The sequence below is a fragment of the Anarrhichthys ocellatus genome, unplaced genomic scaffold (genome assembly GCF_004355925.1).
Source record: "Anarrhichthys ocellatus isolate YVR2014 unplaced genomic scaffold, GSC_Weel_1.0 scaffold23, whole genome shotgun sequence".
NCBI classification, from domain to species: domain Eukaryota; kingdom Metazoa; phylum Chordata; class Actinopteri; order Perciformes; family Anarhichadidae; genus Anarrhichthys; species Anarrhichthys ocellatus.
Window position 1 is genome coordinate 5,454,849 of NW_022280053.1, and position 17,817 is coordinate 5,472,665.

At 40.9% G+C, this 17,817-nt stretch overlaps 4 protein-coding genes across 7 annotated transcripts in view; 2 read left to right on the forward strand and 2 right to left on the reverse strand.

Annotated features, from left to right (window-relative positions):
• Nucleotides 1-9,277, reverse strand: part of dym (dymeclin) — a 49,923-nt gene extending 40,646 nt beyond the window's left edge. For both annotated transcript variants that reach the window (XM_031859867.1, XM_031859866.1), the window contains exons 1-8: nt 9,076-9,277; nt 8,047-8,291; nt 6,800-6,852; nt 6,560-6,653; nt 5,675-5,811; nt 4,251-4,323; nt 2,006-2,131; nt 732-871 (exon numbers count right to left, since the gene is read on the reverse strand). In XM_031859867.1, coding sequence (XP_031715727.1) covers nt 732-871; nt 2,006-2,131; nt 4,251-4,323; nt 5,675-5,811; nt 6,560-6,653; nt 6,800-6,852; nt 8,047-8,186 — 763 coding nt within the window. In that variant the 5' untranslated portion in view covers nt 8,187-8,291; nt 9,076-9,277. The remainder of the gene's footprint in view (nt 1-731; nt 872-2,005; nt 2,132-4,250; nt 4,324-5,674; nt 5,812-6,559; nt 6,654-6,799; nt 6,853-8,046; nt 8,292-9,075) is intronic.
• An 848-nt stretch (nt 9,278-10,125) lies between these two features.
• Nucleotides 10,126-12,983, forward strand: bxdc2 (brix domain containing 2). Its single transcript, XM_031859868.1, has 10 exons — nt 10,126-10,287; nt 10,502-10,613; nt 10,751-10,794; nt 10,874-10,944; nt 11,053-11,102; nt 11,200-11,273; nt 11,624-11,674; nt 11,836-11,937; nt 12,063-12,191; nt 12,323-12,983. The coding sequence occupies exons 1-10, from the start codon at nt 10,138-10,140 to the stop codon at nt 12,563-12,565; spliced, it is 1,026 nt and encodes a 341-aa protein (XP_031715728.1). The 5' UTR covers nt 10,126-10,137; the 3' UTR covers nt 12,566-12,983.
• Nucleotides 12,542-15,746, reverse strand: rad1 (RAD1 homolog (S. pombe)). Of its 3 annotated transcripts, none has more exons than XM_031859870.1 (7): nt 15,685-15,746; nt 15,100-15,301; nt 14,898-15,006; nt 14,592-14,749; nt 14,293-14,393; nt 13,987-14,085; nt 12,542-13,801 (listed from the first exon to the last, which is right to left on the reverse strand). In XM_031859870.1, the coding sequence occupies exons 2-7, from the start codon at nt 15,292-15,294 to the stop codon at nt 13,624-13,626; spliced, it is 840 nt and encodes a 279-aa protein (XP_031715730.1). In that variant the 5' UTR covers nt 15,295-15,301; nt 15,685-15,746; the 3' UTR covers nt 12,542-13,623. The 3 variants fall into 3 exon arrangements, with proteins under 3 accessions (XP_031715730.1, XP_031715729.1, XP_031715731.1); XM_031859869.1 differs by having other exon boundaries at nt 15,681-15,732; XM_031859871.1 differs by lacking the exon at nt 15,685-15,746 and adding an exon at nt 15,520-15,598.
• Nucleotides 15,747-15,811: 65 nt separating this feature from the next.
• c21h18orf32 (chromosome 21 C18orf32 homolog) lies at nt 15,812-17,157 on the forward strand. The gene is made up of 3 exons (XM_031860290.1): nt 15,812-15,926; nt 16,506-16,721; nt 16,807-17,157. Exons 2-3 carry the CDS (start codon nt 16,542-16,544, stop codon nt 16,870-16,872), a joined length of 246 nt encoding a protein of 81 aa, XP_031716150.1. The 5' UTR covers nt 15,812-15,926; nt 16,506-16,541; the 3' UTR covers nt 16,873-17,157.
• Nucleotides 17,158-17,817: the final 660 nt, after the last annotated feature.

A 17,817-nucleotide genomic window follows, 5' to 3' on the forward strand; every position in this document is an offset into this window, starting at 1 on the left:
CACACACACACACACACACACACACACACACACACACACACACACACCCAGTCTGATACACACATACTCATCACTTTCATCCACACTTCCATGGCTGTCAGCATGGCTCGTATTTTAATTTATCAGATGTTTTTACTAACCAGCTTAATTTTGATGTGAGGGATGTAGCGACATCACTGCAACAAAGTGCAAAAGGGGCGAGCAACAGTGATCAGATAATGAGAAAGACTGAGCATTTGCACCTCTTAAAAAATCGAAGGCGTCACAAGATGATTAAAAGGATGAGAAAGAAGAGTATATTATTATTTTCTTTGGAAATACTAGATCATTTTGCATCTTAATGCCCCTAAAATCATTTCTCATTGAAATGAAACCTGTGACTGGGGGTCTTAATTGCTTAATTTTAGGGGGAAACCACTGAAAGCCATATAGTTTGGAAGAAAACACACATTGACTGCATCCAATATGCCGTTATAGTCATTCAATGCAATAAACATACTGAAGCTGGGTCTAAGTCAAACCGGGATGTAGCTTTACAAACTTCAATACAAAGTTCAGGTAAGCGTTTACAATATAATTACATTTTTAAGTTCAGCAATAATAAAAACTAGGCCCTCTCTACTTGTATCTCTAGAACTCAGCCACTGTGGTGAGTTTGTGGTATGTATACAATAGTATGAGCTAGGTTGTGTCTTTTTGTTTTATTCCTGTGTGGATGTGTGTACTCGTACTTGCCACCCCCGACGCCAGGCCGTAAAGCAGGCCTCCTTCAGCCTTCGGCTCAAAGATGTGGGTCGCTGGAGGCGGACATTTCTCCTGCCTGATGAAGTTATAGAGCAGGGTCTTCACCAGACGACTGGTCAAAGACAAACTGGGGAGAAGAGAGACAAATGGACAGACAGGTTTTAAAAGACAGCTGGAAACCTTAAGCTTCTTTTGTACGAGGTTTAATATGTGAGGTATTCAACATTTCAGGAATTACGTGAGTGTATATAGAGCACTGGAAAATACGTTGGGACACAGGCAGAAACTCAGCTGCAAATATTTCAGAATAAAAGCCCCGAGGGTCATCTAGTCCTGTGGCTTTAAAGGCAGAATGAGTAGGATTTTTTTGGGTGTCAACCTCTACAAAAACGTAGCAACCAAGTGCAAAATTGGAAGCACACATCTAAGAGGAAGCTACACATATGGCAGACACGGCGCTGCAGACAGAGCTCGTTCCAAAACGAGAGTGAATTTGGGGTCGTCTTTCACCTGCTAGCAAACACCGTAGCCCTCCGGGGACGAGTGGCCAACTTCGGATTTTGTGTCTACAAACCACAACAGACAAATCCTTCTCATTGTGTTCCTCACCTGCTCTAAAGAAACAAATTATATCTGACTGCAAACAACTGGATTAGGAATAAAAACACAAAGATAAAGCAAAGCCCAGACACAGGACTTGTTCTTCTAAATCCCACATGTCCAGGTGTGTGTGTGTGTGTGTGTGTGTGTGTAACCAGACAAACTGAGATCCTATTCTCCGTCCACAGGTGTCCCTATCAGGTGTCTATTTGAGACTCTGCTCTTCCGTCATCACATCTGCTCTCTCCCAACGTGTGACGGACACGTAATTGGCAGTGAACAATGTTTTTCTAGTCACACGCAGCCGTGCTTTTTTCTCAACTAAACCAGACCTTTCTACATCTGTTTTGCCAACATCAGCTCCTTGGAAGCCTTTCTTCAGCTCAGTAGCAATTAATCAAAAGTTTTCTCCTTTGGGTCTATTGCTGCGAGAGCCCGAAAAGAAGTTTGACATTTTAGGACATTAATCCGTCTTCATGTGTTTATTTACATTTTTTTAAGTCCTTTTTTTATGTGAACTTGGTTTTGGGTTAGAGCTTAGCGTTACTGTATATTTTAAAGATAAGGGTTAAGTGAAGCCATGCAGTTTTACTAGTTACAGTTTGGTGCGTTACGTTAACGGAAGGCTTCCGAGTATAAACCCGTGTGTGTGTTTTCTCACCATCGTCCCTTCATGATGTGCTGGTAGATTAATCCATCCCGGAGGATGTCTTTGTGGAAGAGTTGGTAGGAGAAGAACACCAGCAGCGTGGTCACGGCTTCAAAGAGGATGCTATAGGTGATATCACTGCACAGAAAAGACACATGCAAGTAGGGTTAAAGCAAATAAATCATAATCTCATACATCACAACTTCAAAAGATATACATAAATGTCGAAGTAGATGGTGTTTAGATGACTATTCTTCCATTGAAGCTTGTTTCCTAAACTCAACTGTCCTCTGCCTCCTTCCACTTCCACAGTCTTTGTTAAATACATCTCTCACTGAAAGTTATCACTTGACTGTGCCTGTGGACAGATGAACAGTTAAAGGGCTTTCATAAATATTGCCATTATTGCTTCATCTTGACTATTTTGGTCCATTACAAATTCTACAAAGACCAAGTTGACGACTTGAAAATAGCTCGTTTTATCCGACCCACAGTCCAAATATATTCAGTTTAATATCACAGAAAAAAGAAAATATTCACATTTGAGAAGCTAGATCCAGAGAATGTTTAACATTTCTAACTAATAAAAAATTGATTATGATATAAATCATTTTTTTTGTTTGCTGACCAATCGATTAATGGCCAAATTGTTATTGTTTCAGTAGAACAACTATATAGCTAAACACAGGCTGTGAATGCAAAACAAATGTCTTTAATATTAACTACATATTAACTTCATCTTTACCAATTAATTAGCCATCTGTGTCAAGGTTTAAATAATCTTGTAAAATTTGAAAAAAAGTTGAATTAAAAAAAAATATCATTCAGGTGTTTTTGGTTACTGAATATCTCACAAAATAGATTCTGGTATAAAAATAAGACAATTCATACAGAAATTAAGTCTCCACTAAAGGCTTAAATCATATGGCTTGATTTAAATGTAAGACACCTAATATTTATTCAGACATCAGAGAAACGGTAACGATGTCACAGTATGTGTGGAAAAACAAAAAGTAACTGTGATTTAATACGCATCGACTGCATACCTGGAGATGTGTTCTAAAAAGCTGCTGACATCTATCTTTCTTGTGAAATGAAGCCACAAAAAAAGTGAAGCAGTCTGTTTGGGATTTGGGGGAAAACAGAGATTCGCATCCTAATCCCAGAAGCACGTACGGAGGGAAATGTGGCCGACAGCCACAAAGTGGTGGAGGGGAGGAAAAACAAGGCTGAAGTCTTGGAAGCTTGGAACAATGAATAATGCTTCACACAGGAGCCAGGGGTTTGATGTCCAGAGACAACAGAGAAGAGAAGGGAGAACGTAGACGGCTTGACAGAGAGGAGGAGGATCAAGAATGACACGATACAGACAAGGAGGGAGAGAAGAAGATGCTGCGTCAAGGAAACACCGGTCGTGAGTTGTGTCTCTGTGAACTTGTTTTGACACTGCGGAGGAGGATTTAGTCCACAGAGACGTGCGTACTGTATCTCTGTCTCTCTGTGACAGACTGAGTGGCAGGCAGGAGATAATTCCGGCACTGATGAGTAAACACGCTGAAATATTCCCTCATTAAAGCAGAGTGCGTTAGCGTGCATGCCGCCCACGGGGAGTAAAGGATGATGCCATTTTTTTTTTCAATCATTATGTTCCCTCCTCTCCCACTCATTGGCAAACGCTCCTAATCAAACTTTAATTTCAAGCCTTTTTTCTTCTTCCGAAACAACAAACACATCCTTAGTCACATCCCCTCCTTTTTGTTTTTTGGTATTTCGTCCCTTTACTCATCCAGTTGCCAGCTCGGCAACTCGGGAAGTGAAACACACGGACATCCGAGCCGAACCCTTGATCCGTAATGGATTTCAGCTTCTCTTGGTTAGTGAACCGAGCAGCGAATGAGCCGAGTGGAGCACGCAAAGAGAGCGTTACAAACCTTTTCGCAAACTGTTTTTCATTAACTGCTCAATGACTAATATCTGACACACATTAACGACCGACAAACAAGGAATAAAAACAAGGAAGTCAAGAGATGGGGCTGGCAAAGGTCACCAGCACTCTGTGTTTTCATGCGAATGTTAAGCTGATAATGTGACGTCAAACAAGGGATCTTGAACAATTTGCACCATGACATTAAAAAACAATCACTGTGTGGGGTGTAAAATGTCACTTTACAGTGTTGTATCCCAATCTGCCTCACATGTGGGACTGTTTTAGTGTATGTAAGACACACATTCTCTCACACACCAGGGAGATACTTACAGCAGGGGCACTTCTACGATCAGGTGGATGAGGTTGGACAACAGCTCCTCCAGGAGGTCCTCGCTGCCGGTTCCTACACGATAGAGAGTTATTATATGCGACATATATACGGTTCATCATAAGTCTCTCTTCACTCGGCTCCTTCCTGCTCTAGATCCCCCTCTCCATCCTTCCCATCATCCATATTTCATGCTCGCTGTACAGAGGAATGGCATTGAGGGAAGTTAGTAAATTGGGATTGCAGGGTTTCCGCCGGGTTCGCCAAGTTAAATGTAATACTTTAATACCTCAGACATTTTCAATACCAGATATAATGCAATTTAAGGCCTGTTTCACGATCACATCATGTAAAACCAGGAGAGACGACGAATTATTAAATCATAGTTTCAGTATTTCCCAGCTGTATAAAGCAATTATTCTTAATGATATAATTAATCAAATTAACGCGACTTGGACACGGAGAAGAGGCAAAGAATGAATGGATGGTTTAAACAAATTAATGTGATTCATTTATGTTAATGCTATTGCTAAAGTTCATACTTTCCCATTATGGGATGATGAGCTTCCTAACTGCAGTGGCTTGCTACAGGTCTGATGGTGTTGATTAAACCTCCCCCCAAAAAAAGGATTGAACAGCTTCAACTCGCAACAACTCCACTTATCTTCACGTTACCACTTTCAACAAGCTGGAATTAGCTCTGTCATTCAGCAGGTAAATCACAGAACGATATGTTTTTTTTATAACAATCGACCGAAACAGCAGATCCAACTCTGTAACGTCTGTAGGCGTGTTTCTGTTTGTCAGATATGAAATGTCACAGTTCGTGTTTGCGAGTGAATACCGGGAGCAGGAACAACAAACATGATGAATATGAACGAGTAGTATTTTCATTTTTCTCTGCAAGTGAGCATTAAATGTTATTGTGTTTATCGAGGTTGTCGAGCGGCCACACATTTGCAGAGTGTTTGTCTGGAGACTTACCTCAGACAGGGCTCGTGTTTTAGACCGAAAAAAAAGAAATGACCTGCAGTCAGTGGACGCAGATTCAGACTTTAATTAACAGAGTCTCTGAGAGACAGCTGATCCAGGTCAGGAGCTAAGGGTATTCAATATGTGCTCAATTACAAAAGCCAATTTCCTTTCTCTCTTAAGGTATGATGGGAAGTGTTTGACCCTTGTGGCTGGATTCTAATAACTCACATCTTAGAAGCCGACTGGGAGCCAAACACTTTCAACAATGTCGCTCGACCGATGGATTTAAAAAAACATCTCTAAACTGACTTATAGAACCGTAATGTTTGTCTCAGACAATCAAGCGGCAAGTCCCTCCACATGTCGAGAGGTTTGCGACGATGATTTACGCATGCAATCTGTGGCCCCGCTCCTTCCTTTCCCACTTCAATCAGTGACGGGTGAGGCTCACCTCCACAGGAGCCCGGCGCCCTCTCCTGGTAGGAGAACTGTAGGCGCAGCTCCTCCTCACTCATCTCCCTGATGAACACCTTGAGCAGGCAGCGGATCATGAACAGTGCATTGTGGGCCTGCCAGATAAACAGCTGACTGTGGAAGGGAAAAAAAATGAATGAAGCGTCAGGTTATCACATTGTAATCGTCAAATAATGACCCTCCCCCCGAACTTCACCGAAGCTTTAGACTTACTGCACTTAATATGCATCTTCCTGTGTACTATTAAAAACGGTGATGATGAACAGTTTTCTCTAAACTGCATTACAACAACCAAGAAAACTAAGAGAATAGCGACGCCCTCTCCCTCGATACTAAACTACTTAACTACGTCTTCACTCATGAAATGGGGACAAAGTTGGTGAGAAACAAATGAGGAGGAAAACAAGAAATGATTGGAACCATCCAGAGCAAGCCAAGATGTTTCACAACCACGAAACACCAACACGGGCGTGTCTAATCAGTTCCACAAATTGACAATTTCCACATGCCAATTGTTGTTAGACTCCAAAAACATTGGTTTGTTTGTGGGGAAAATAGACGCGAGCGGAAGGGGAGCTACAACCTCTAACGATGTGCGATAGACAATGAAGAGTTTCCCACCCGAAGCTTTTTGGGTCATCTCTGTGGATATGGAAGCTTGGCAGCGAGTGCAGAATAATGCCACATGTGTTGGTGGTTATACCTCAGCAGTGTTCTCGTGGGAAACCACTTCCCCCGACTGCCTGTGAGCAAACAATAACCGGCCTGCACTCTCTCCCGCACAGCGAACTCTGACGTGCACGGTGTTCATCGTTACTGACGCACTCGTCTGAATTCTCTCCTCCGAGGTTCCCATACTCACTCTTGGCATTCTGTGGAGATTTTCAGCTCTTTGGTTCTTCCGAGGAAAATTCGAACCAGAGCACCAAAGTTCCCCGACCTGGGATTGTTTTCAACTTGGGGAAAAAAAAAAAGAAAAAAAGGAGAACTTAGCAGCTGCATTGACATGAGAATCCAGAAACTTCCCAATCTGATAGTTTGGCATGCAAACAATAAGACGATTTAAACAACAAGAAGTTGATATTTGTGGTTATCAACCTACTGAAGATCTTGGCGAGGGGGATGACAGCCTCTTCCAGTAACTTGGAGTCTCCGCTGGTTTAAAGGAAGAACAAAACACAAGAGAGTTAGAAAGAAGAGGAGACGATGCCTAAAAGATATGCAAAATAAATCATCTGCCCTCTGTTAACCAAACACTAATCACATTCAAATTGTTTGCATCTGCTTTTACATAAAAAAAAAAGACTCAAGTTTACAGACTTCTTCACTTTTTGTGTACATATGTGTTTAGTGCTTCAGTGAATGCAGTATGTTTCAGGGCACCACTATGCTGACCTAACAGTTACTCAAGCCATTAATTCAAAGATAAATCGATCATAAAGAATAATAGCTAGTTGCAGCACTCACTTAAACCACTCTCATAGTCCTGGTTTTTTGTGTTGGCAGTGCAGATACTGTATGTCGACTTTGTGTCTTTATTTCTTGTATTTGTGTTAAAATAAATAAGATAAATCTTTGATCATACGGGGAAAGCATGGCGCAATAATGAGTAAGGATAAGTACACGAGTGCATGTGCTCTGTTATCAGTCAAGTCCGGTTGCAAGAACGAATGCTGCATCTTTCTTACAAAGGAACTAAACGTCGACCTATTCTCAGCCCAGCAGGACAATAACCCTGTGGAATCATTGCTCTGCAAACATCCTGTCCACAGTTTAATGTTTGATCCTGGTTGAGAGTCTTAACTCTCTCAGTGGAAAGCACACTGGACCTCTTGAGCAGATACTTAAGGGGGAATTTGCAAAAAGAACTGAGCCGTTTTCAAGAAGCTGCTAGTAGAGTCATTAATAGTTTGATGTCCTCTACATTTTTAAACACACCACCAGCTGTGAGACTGTGATGAAAACACTTCCAGGAGAAGACTATATTGATCAGTTTTACATTCAATTTGTTTTCCCTCCTTGCTTTCTCGAGGAATCGCTGACACAAGCTTTGCTTACTAGCTTTCTCCTGAGCACTTAACTGCATTTTATTCATCACCATTGTGCAAAAAAAAGCAAGCGAGTGGGCCTCATCTTAGTAATTATTTCTCTATTAATATACTCGCTGTATAACGATAAAGAGACGGAGAAACGTGCATGTAAAGCTGCAAGCACCAAACATTTGCTGCCAGCAGCAAATGTTTGTGCTCCAACTTTATAAATTGTGAAACTAATAATCATTGAATCTTGCAACATTCTGGGACACATGTCTAACAGAACCTTTCCGTGTGTGTGTGTGTGTGTGTGCACCTGCTGGTGGGACTAATGAAGGTGAAGGAGATGAGCTGGTTCCAAAAAGGATCGTTCTCCGATATGGATTCTGTGCCCACCAGGGCGTTGAGGCTGGTATTATCGGACAGGTCACTGATATGGCTGGTGTTCGCTCCCATCTCTCTCTCTCTCTCTCTCTCTCTCTCTCTCTCTCTCTCTCTACTGGCTCCACTCAGCCAGACTCACCACTCTTCACTGCTTTTTCACCAGGCATATGCCAAATCCTGGGAAAAGAGGAAACGCTTTAATCATTAATGCCATAACAGAAAATGAATAACCACTACTACAAACAAACTAGGTTTGCATACCTGCCACCACTGGAAAGGATAACGTGGTTCTGTAATCTCCCTATCCTTGTATTTCGAATAAACATTTTGATTTGAGTTATTCTATGTCCAATACATTAACTTAAAACAGAGGCCACGTTGACTACAGGATAACACGAAGGAACCAGGATGTTTGTTTTGATTTCTTGAAATGGCACACCTTTAGCACACAGGGGTCAAAGGGAGCTGGAGTACACTGTAAAAAACCACAGAGAATAATAATAATAATAATAATAATAATAATAATAATAATAAAAGAGTGAATACCTCTTTTAGTTGTAATGGTAATAAAAGGCACAAATCTGAGCTAAAGGGATACAGATGCCACTGAAAGCAAGATATTTTTCTCATGTTTTTTGTCATTGGCTAACAGACTATTGTGACTGGTCAGATCTGGACTGTGCTGTCTCGTGGGTCTCTAGCTGCTAATGTGACTGATCTTGCATCTGCTGAGTTAACCAACTTGCATGACGTTAGCTAGCTCATCCGGTTTCAGGTGCAACATATGATAGCCTCGGTTATTCTGACCGTAAACACGGTGCACTGAATGTCATGCATTAGCATTAAATCATAGCGAGGTACATTACTGATTCACGAGCGTGTCCAGGTTAATACGTCACTGTGGCTGGAGAGCAGCTAACATTAAGGTTCACAGCTTGTTTGCTATCAGCTGACCGCTTACCTGTCATGAATGCTTCTCGCAGTTTCTGTGTCTCTCGATTTCCAGGACCGTTAAAACGCGACTGGTTTCTACACTAAATAATATGTTTATCCTAATATTATTTCTTAAGTGTAATTTCCTAAACGCAAACCCTTGAAACTGAGGGTAATTTGAGAATATTAAGTTTACTCTACATACTCCTTTCGTCCATGTTTTCCACGTCGCCAACCCCTTGCGTAATGACGACATGTGGGCGTTGACTGCGTCTGAGCAGAGCCGTGTAAAGGGAGAGTCGCGTCGGAACGTTTGATTGTCACGTATCAGAATCACAACCCCAGACCTGTTTATTTGCCAAAGTACGTTGCAGATACAAGGAATTGGACATGGTGGATTGGTGCATAACATTAAACAATCAATCAACACAGGGCAAAAAATAGTAAGATATACACATTTACAATAAAATAGAAACATATAACAATTTATAATAAAATATAGTGCACAAACAAACAGATAACAGTACTTTAAACAGGTATAATGTAAGTGTATTTAAATATAGAAATATAGAAGGGATGTGCAGGGGAGTGTACCGGTAGGAAATTGTCCCAGGTGCCCTCGGGGAGGGATAGGTATCTGCACGATTTTATAACTACAAGGAAAAACCCTTATCAGTGCTCTGTTCTTTTTCATTACTAAATAATTGCTTTTAAAAAAACACATGTAGAATTTTAAAAACAAATACATTTAGAAGATAATTAGAAGGTATTTATAATTTAGATATAGCTAAATATTGTTTCTACAGGGACCACAGTAATGTTTACAACAGAAAAGTCACTATGTAAAGGCATAAATATCTCACTGGAAACATTCATATTCATATTAATTTGAATCAGTCGTGACTCTCATTAAACGGCTCTGCTTTTGGTACGTGTTGCTTTGAGTTGACGTCTATAGTCGACGCAATGTGAGCCTGCAGTACGTCCTCCACACCACTAGGGGGTCTCCTCGTCTGCTCTATCCGCACGTGTGTTGTTTGAGTTTGGCTTCTACACGAGTTCATGCGCGAGATTCGTGTCGGAATACAACATGTCGGCGTTCAAGAGAAAACGTGGAAGACAGACTCAGGCTGATAGAAAGGCAAAGAAAGCGAAATTTATAGCAGATGGAGGCGAAGCACCGGTGGAAGCCGATCAGGAGAAGAACAATGAAGTCACGATTCCAGCACCGGTTTCGTCGGTAAGTGCTCCTGCTTGTTATTAGCCACTAGGTTGTTAGCTAGTTAGCTAACGTGCCCAGTCGGGGATCACACTCCTAATACAAGGCAAAGCGAAGATTTAAATGCTCAGTATTTCCTGGTTATTATTAACAATGAAGAGTCTAACTGGACGAACTGGGAAATGGTCTAAAATCCACAATAATAAGCGTGTTTTTGTTTGTTTTTCTTTAACAGGGTAGATGGACAAACAAGGAAAGAGTTCTCATTTTCTCCTCAAGAGGCATCAACTTTAGAACAAGACACTTGATGCAAGACCTGCGGACCCTGATGCCTCATGCAAAAGCAGGTCAGTGCCTTGTGTCAACCATAAACAGTATTATTTCACCCGTAAAACATGTGCTGACATTGCTACTTGTGTTGAGCAGAGATATACGTTGTGTTAATTATACTCTCTTGAAAACGTTTCTTTCTTTTGTCTGTTAGATACAAAAATGGACAGAAAGGACAAGTTGTTTATTGTTAATGAGGTGAGTGTTTTAATTAAACATTTAACATTATGTATAATCTCATGAGTGCACCCTCACTAAAGATCTGTATTGTTCCCAGGTGTGTGAAATCAAAAACTGCAACAAATGCCTTTTTTTTGAAGCCAAGAAAAAGCAGGACCTCTACATGTGGTGAGAGTTTGATCCTTGTTACTCCCTCTAAACATTTAAATGTCCTTTTTTGTAATTGGAGTTATAGAATGCATCAGAAGTAAATTCAACAATGTCATTTCCTTACAGGATTGCCAACAGCCCTCATGGACCGTCTGCAAAGTTTCTGGTTCAAAACAGTGAGTTGCTCCCGTCCCACAGTTGTGAAGTGCAGTAGACAACATCTGTCATGTTCCACGGTGACAAACGGGTCTATGTGTTTGTCTCTCTCCACAGTTCACACACTGGCTGAACTCAAGATGACAGGAAACTGCCTCAAAGGATCCAGACCGCTGCTCTCGTTTGATCCTGTGAGTAGTACTGGTCCGAAGCTATTCTGTCAATAATATAGTTTTATCAGGAGGATTGTGTTAGTGAGTGATTGGGCAGCTGTGTGACACAAAGACCTGTAATTCGATCCACACACCAGATGATTTCAATGATCACTGTTGGATGAATTTATCTCTAAAAATACTGTCTAACACACTGTCTACTCTGGTACATCATTTCCCATCATATATCTGAGTAATGAGTGATCTGCCTTTACAAGCTGTCTAAAATATGCATTTATGTATGTCGACAGCTGGTAGATCAGTAAAGGTAAGAACTTGTCAGAACATTAACACGAGTTGTCTCCTCTTCTTTGTTTTTTCTTCTGCAGAAATTTGACACAGAGCCCCACTTTGCTTTACTGAAGGAGCTCTTCACCCAGGTGTGTATACAGAATGCATCCATTAATCCTGAAAGTCTGTGTTGGGTTTAAGTTGACTTGTAATAATCATTGTTTAGATGCAGCAGTGAATCTTGAAAGCTGAGGTTTCACATCTATATTTTTATATAGAAGGAAGTACTCAATACGTTTTATTGTTGCAGACATTTTCTACCCCACGCTACCACCCGAAGAGTCAGCCTTTCGTGGACCACGTCTTCACATTCGCCATCGCAGACAACAGGATATGGTTTAGAAACTACCAGGTAACTATTCTATAATTCTCCACAAAGTCATCCAGGCTTACATTGTAAGTATTTCATTGTTCTTCTGTTGTGGGGTCAGTGTTCAGATATTTTTATTCAGCAAAAAACTTCTGTGCCACATTCAGATCATGGAGGAGGACGCCGCTCTAGTGGAGGTCGGACCTCGCTTTGTTCTCAACCTCATCAAGATCTTTCAGGGGAGCTTCGGAGGGCCCACGCTCTTCGAGAACCAGGACTTCCTGTCTCCCAACATGGTAAAAATGACAGTTTATATTGTCAGCATGTGAGGTGTCTGATTCCTATTGTCAGCATGTGAGGTGTCTGATTCCTTACCATGCTACATCATACGTTATCTTATTATGTCACTTTCCTCGCACACCCTCAGCACCGGCGACAGATCCGACTGGCGGCAGCAGCCAGAGTGCGTGAGAAGCAGATGGTGAAGGAGATGCAGAAAATGAAGAAGACTGAAGCGAAGGAGGACGTCACCAAAGACGTTACAGCCGACGTCTTCCTAACACCAGCTGACGAGACGCACGTTCACATCCAGATGGACGCACCCGAACCGAAAGTAGCGAAGAAGAACAAACACAAGGCTTTCAAAAGACAAAGGATGGCACGCAGGTAACTGGATGGACTGTCGTGCCGAGTGAATGGCTTACTGCGGCCATGATTCAATGTTGTCTCAAGCAAATGTGGTAATGCAACAGTGCGGTCCAATATTATGAGCTTTGTTAGGGTAAAAGAAAAGACCTGAAACTGTACAACACGTCGTTTAATTATCACGTGACAGAATTCGAGAACATTTTAAAGATGCACGTGTTGTCTTCAATGTCTGTTGCCATAGTTTGTGGATTCACACAATATGTTTTATGCTCCCTCCCTCAGAAAGACTGTACCATTTGTAACTACGATACTGAAAAGAAATATTTTCCCATCCTTTTTGATAAACAAATATTCCATCAATGTAAAAAAACAACTTGTTTATTGATTTTGAGTGACCACAATTGTTTTCAATGTCATGAAAATAAAACAATTTGAACTTCTTCTGCGTCATCTGATGTATACTTCCAACAAATGCTTGTCAAAGGTGTCGGCATACACATTAAACTTGAAGGACAGTTATGGCAATGCTTGTGCATAGAAGTCAAAGGCCTGTGGAGTGCAGACCTACTGTACAGAAAAAGGAAAACGACTGTCTTAAATATTTTATGGGCCGTTGACCAGCTCACTGCATGTCAGGGGACAAAAGGCAGAAGAAGCTCCAGAAACAAATCTGTACAGACTGTGGCCTGAACTGGACTACAAACCATGTGGGTTCAAGAAATTACAGGCAATGTTTTCTGACTCAAAACACCTGGAACTCCATGGATGCACAATAATACAATATATACAGTGACTGTACATACAATCATTTTCCCTATCTGTCTATGACTATGTACTTTCTATGATAATGGTCTAACAAGACCAAGTAGGTGACATTATCACTCCACAAATCCAGTGCAATGCTCCACTCAAAAGACTGTTGGCAAACGATGAACCTGGTTATTTTGTTGAAACAATGCAACCTTCCCCAATATTCATTATGCCTATAACGTCCAGCATTTATTACCTGTCTGCACCGCAGACTTTTCCCACTCATTCAAAGTGAATGGTCCCCCCTGAAGTTCATTCAACAGACTATAGTCACTCCTCCTCCACCTCCTCATCAGGACAACAGAAGTATTCCACAAAGCAGATCTGTCCGTCGTCGTTTCTGATCAGGTACTGCAGAGACAGGAAGCCCCTGCTGTCTGTCCTCACAGAGACTTTACAGGACAAAGCCAGGGCTTTGGTGGACGGCTTCAGGAGGGACATCTTGTACCTGTGACAGTTAACGGAGAGGCCAGCACACAACATGGAGCGTTAATAAAAGTCATTACGGGCAGATACAGAGACAAGAATCTTCCTCAGGGTGTGATGTAAAAAAACTAATGCTGAAGCAGCAGAATTTCTCTTTTTCATAGGGGGCAACATAAGGCAACTACGGATTTATTTCTCTGTGCTAACCTGTTGGTTTGTGTCTTGTCGCATCGGAACAGCTCCATCATGTCAGAGTCTTTGGGATAGTCATAATGGGCATTTCCAGAGTTCCCAAATGTAGACAATCTGGAAAGCAGAACAAATCCCAGAAGAATAAGTATAATACAAGATTATAGATTTGACAGTTGAATTAATGAAAAGAGGATACATGTATTGTAAACATAGTTGTTTGGAATTTTAGCGATATGAAAACTAACCAAAAGTCCAGTCAACATTAAACTTTAGAACGAGTAGTGATGCTTGAAACAGCAGTTTCAGGTTTTGACAACACACCTAAAGTATGGCTGGCTGGGGGACATGGTGATCTGTAGCACCTCACTGGTCATGTCCAGCTCAGAGAAGGCTTCCTTCAGACTCTCTGACTGCAGGATCACCTTTAAAAAAGAGCCAGAGGTACATGAGTCCTAATCAATTGCAGACACTGTCATATGCAGTATATTTCCTCGTGGGTTTGATTAATAAGCAATCATCGCAAATCAACAGAAAAGGTGTATTGTATTGTTTGCATTTGTCAAACTATGCAGTAGTATATATAAACAGTATACTAATTACATGAAATAGTGTCAGTTCACCTTGTTTGTTACATTGGTGCTGCAGAACTCAAAGTCAACTGGCTCCTCTGGTTCTTGCGTGTTGATCTTGCACACAGTCACTACCCCACCCTCCTCCAGGAACAGCGTGAGGGGGTAACCGTACCCCCTGTAGCACATCCGCAAGGCTGTTGACACTCCTTCAACATCGCACAAGGGAGATAGTGAAAATGTTCAGTCATATCTGAGATGGATAATAATCTAAATATGGCAGATACAATCCTATTTAAACTGTGTTTAGACAGGCTTGTATCTGTTTTGTTTATTTATTGCTTCCTTTATCTGTACCAGGTACTGCGGTTCCTCCAAAGATATTAAGGCAGTCCAGCAGAACTGTGAGGTTGACCTGGAAACCCACCGAATCTTCCCGTATGGTGAACTCTTGGAAGATCTCCGCCTGGATGAAAAAGAAGACATCTGTTATTCCAGACTCTCTGCGCACGCTCAATGAAAGAGGATAAGGGCGATTATGTATGCACATAAAACACACCTGGATGAAGGCATTGGCTTGCAGACATTTGGAGTCCTCCACAGTGACCTTTAGGCCATTGGGTGTGGCGCTGAAGATGGCGTGGTCTTTGAATGTGATGGCTTTCAGTAAATTGGACAGACTGCGAGCATTGTCCAAACTGGCCACTAAAACGTATTGTTCATCATCGGCTTGCAACTGCGTTGACAGAGGCATTGTGGCACTGAAACGAAGACACACAGAACTGATAAGACTGCACAAAAACGATAAAATAGCTTAGTTATCAAGTTAAATCTCGTTAATGTCATTAACAGAGAGGTTTCTTGTATTGCAACCTTGATACTATGATCATTTAAAACCAAGAACAAGCGCTTAGCCGAAAAAGGTCAGGTAACTGTACCATAGATGCACAAAGCTGTCATTTTACTGTCTGTTATTTACCTTTTTTAAGCTAGGCTAACGTTATATGACAGCCTATCACATTTAGTTAGTGAAGAGTTAAAAACAACGATAATTTAAGCGTCATGTATTAAGTGCCATGTAATTGAACTAGCATCCCCGGTAAATAAACTTTAAAATGCCTGTGATAATGCGTCACTTACTTACAAAGTTGTATTTCAGAATCTCATGTGCCTGTGTTTTGAAGAAAGGCGCCTCTGACAACTTCCGCTTCTCTCTTCTTCGACGGAAGTAGGGTTTGCGCATGTGCAGATATTCTTCTACGGAAGTAGGTTCTACGCATGTGCAGATACATTCCAGAGACTTCGTAGCAGAGACCAAAACACGGAAGAATTGTCCTCTCTACACCGGCAGTACGCGACACCAGTTGTGTCTTGTGATCCAAAGAGGTGAGATTATAACTAATTTAAACGTTGTTGAGACTGCAAGTTGTTTATAATTCTTCATACCTGTTCCGTTCACCGCGCGATGACAGGAAGTTAGCGTTAGCTTAGCTAAACATGACTGATGACATCACTGATCACTAACGAGGCAAGTTAATGAGACACAACATGTCTCAAGAAGAGCCTCAACAGGTTCACGACTCACATTGCAAAGCAGAGCAGAGAACACAGCCTTCCGTCTGCTGTTTGTGACGAAATATTAGCTAATTAAGCACCAGTTTAATTGACAGGTTGCTCGTGACAAACCTCAATGAGATGAGATGAGATGTTTTAGATGCTCATGCTTTTTTGTACACCCCACTGTTGGGCACAAACTGTTCAATTCTAATCCATTTATTATCAATAATAAATGGCCACCTCATAGCTCACAGGGATAACCATATTGAAAGTTCAGTCACGTCTTGAATGAAATCTATATATAAATTGACCCTCTAAATATATGAGCATAAAAGGTTTGTGACCACTGAGATAAAGTCCCATTATTAATATTTTTTTGACATATTGTGTGTTCTTTCTCTGCTTCAGGTTCTTCATTTTGTGCAGCCTGTCTCAGCTGCAGTCATGGTGTGCATCCCCTGTATTGTGATTCCGGTCCTGTTGTGGGTCTACAAGAGGTTCCTGGAGCCTTTCCTCTATCCTTTCATTTCACCGATTATCAATAGATTCTGGACTAAAAAAGCAGTCCAGGAGACTGCGGCTAGTGACCGAAAAGTTAGCGAAAAGAGTAATGGCACTTACACAGTAAGTTGATTGAAAAGTGATGATGTTATTGAGTTATTGATAACAACAGCATTTTGAAAGACATTTTCCTTCTCCTGTGTTTCAGCCTGAAAGCAACGGTGAGGCCACTGCCAATGGATCCACTATAGCAGCCGATAAGAAGACAGATTGACTGCTCTAAATGATTATAACGCATCTAAAACAGTGTAAATATTCTATTATTTTAATATAGAGAAACTATGAATTAACTTATAATACCTCTATGAATGGAGGGGTTTTTAATAGCCTTCCATGTTATCGTATCTTATCATTTGTATAACAGTATCTTTAAGAAATTAGTTATTGTTGATATATGTATTTACTGTGTTGATTATTCACTCTCGACAGAATAGTTTTTCTATGTCAAAATTGCAATTTAATGAATGAATAAAAGACAACGTTCAAATAGAAAAAGATGCTCATGTTTTGCTCCATACTTTCTCTAGCTTACTTCATGTTGTGAGTCATCAAGGGATCGATTTTGATAACACAGCGTGACCATAGAAGGGTCACAAATTTAAGAGAGTGTTCCAAACACAAAACATATTGTACACTGTGTACACAATTATTAGGCAAGTTGTATTTTTGAGGATTCATTTTATTATTGAACAACTACAGTGCTCTCGGTCAATCCAAAATGTTAATAAACCTGAATATTTAAGTAAGTAAAAGTGAGGTTTTGGCTTTCTTAGGAGAAAATCTATGTGCGCACAATTATTGGGCAACTTTTTTCAGCCCTAAATACTCTGATCAAGCCACTGAAATCGGTTTTTAGCACAGATTTTTTATTTTTGATTTAACTGGGATTAACCAGTAATTCAAATGATTATATTGTCCTAATCAAAATGTAACATGTATGTTATTTTTAAATTTAGTTGCATGAAGAGGTGGCCTCTGTAAATGCAAGTGTCCCTGTCACCACTAGAGAGCATCATGGTATTATAACCTATATACGCCCTATGATTATAACTAATGACAGTAAGCTGGCATCTGTGAGACTTTATAATCAATCTACAATCACAGATTCACTACAGTAGTGTGGAATAAACAGGGAGATGTGGTAGTCAACATAATATAT

Excerpts from the sequence above, each read along its gene's own strand:
- bxdc2 (XM_031859868.1), top strand. The coding sequence starts at position 10,138 with ATGTCGGCGTTCAAGAGAAAACGTGGAAGACAGACTCAGGCTGATAGA. Across the intron at positions 10,288-10,501 it reads TTCCAGCACCGGTTTCGTCG|GGTAGATGGACAAACAAGGA; the intron begins GTAAGTGCTCCT and ends TTTCTTTAACAG. Across the intron at positions 10,795-10,873 it reads AGTTGTTTATTGTTAATGAG|GTGTGTGAAATCAAAAACTG; the intron begins GTGAGTGTTTTA and ends TATTGTTCCCAG.
- rad1 (XM_031859870.1), bottom strand. The coding sequence starts at position 15,294 with ATGCCTCTGTCAACGCAGTTGCAAGCCGATGATGAACAATACGTTTTA. Across the intron at positions 14,750-14,897 it reads TGGAGGAACCGCAGTACCTG|GAGTGTCAACAGCCTTGCGG; the intron begins GTACAGATAAAG and ends GCGATGTTGAAG. Across the intron at positions 14,394-14,591 it reads GCACCAATGTAACAAACAAG|GTGATCCTGCAGTCAGAGAG; the intron begins GTGAACTGACAC and ends TCTTTTTTAAAG.
- c21h18orf32 (XM_031860290.1), top strand. The coding sequence starts at position 16,542 with ATGGTGTGCATCCCCTGTATTGTGATTCCGGTCCTGTTGTGGGTCTAC. Across the intron at positions 16,722-16,806 it reads AGAGTAATGGCACTTACACA|CCTGAAAGCAACGGTGAGGC; the intron begins GTAAGTTGATTG and ends CCTGTGTTTCAG.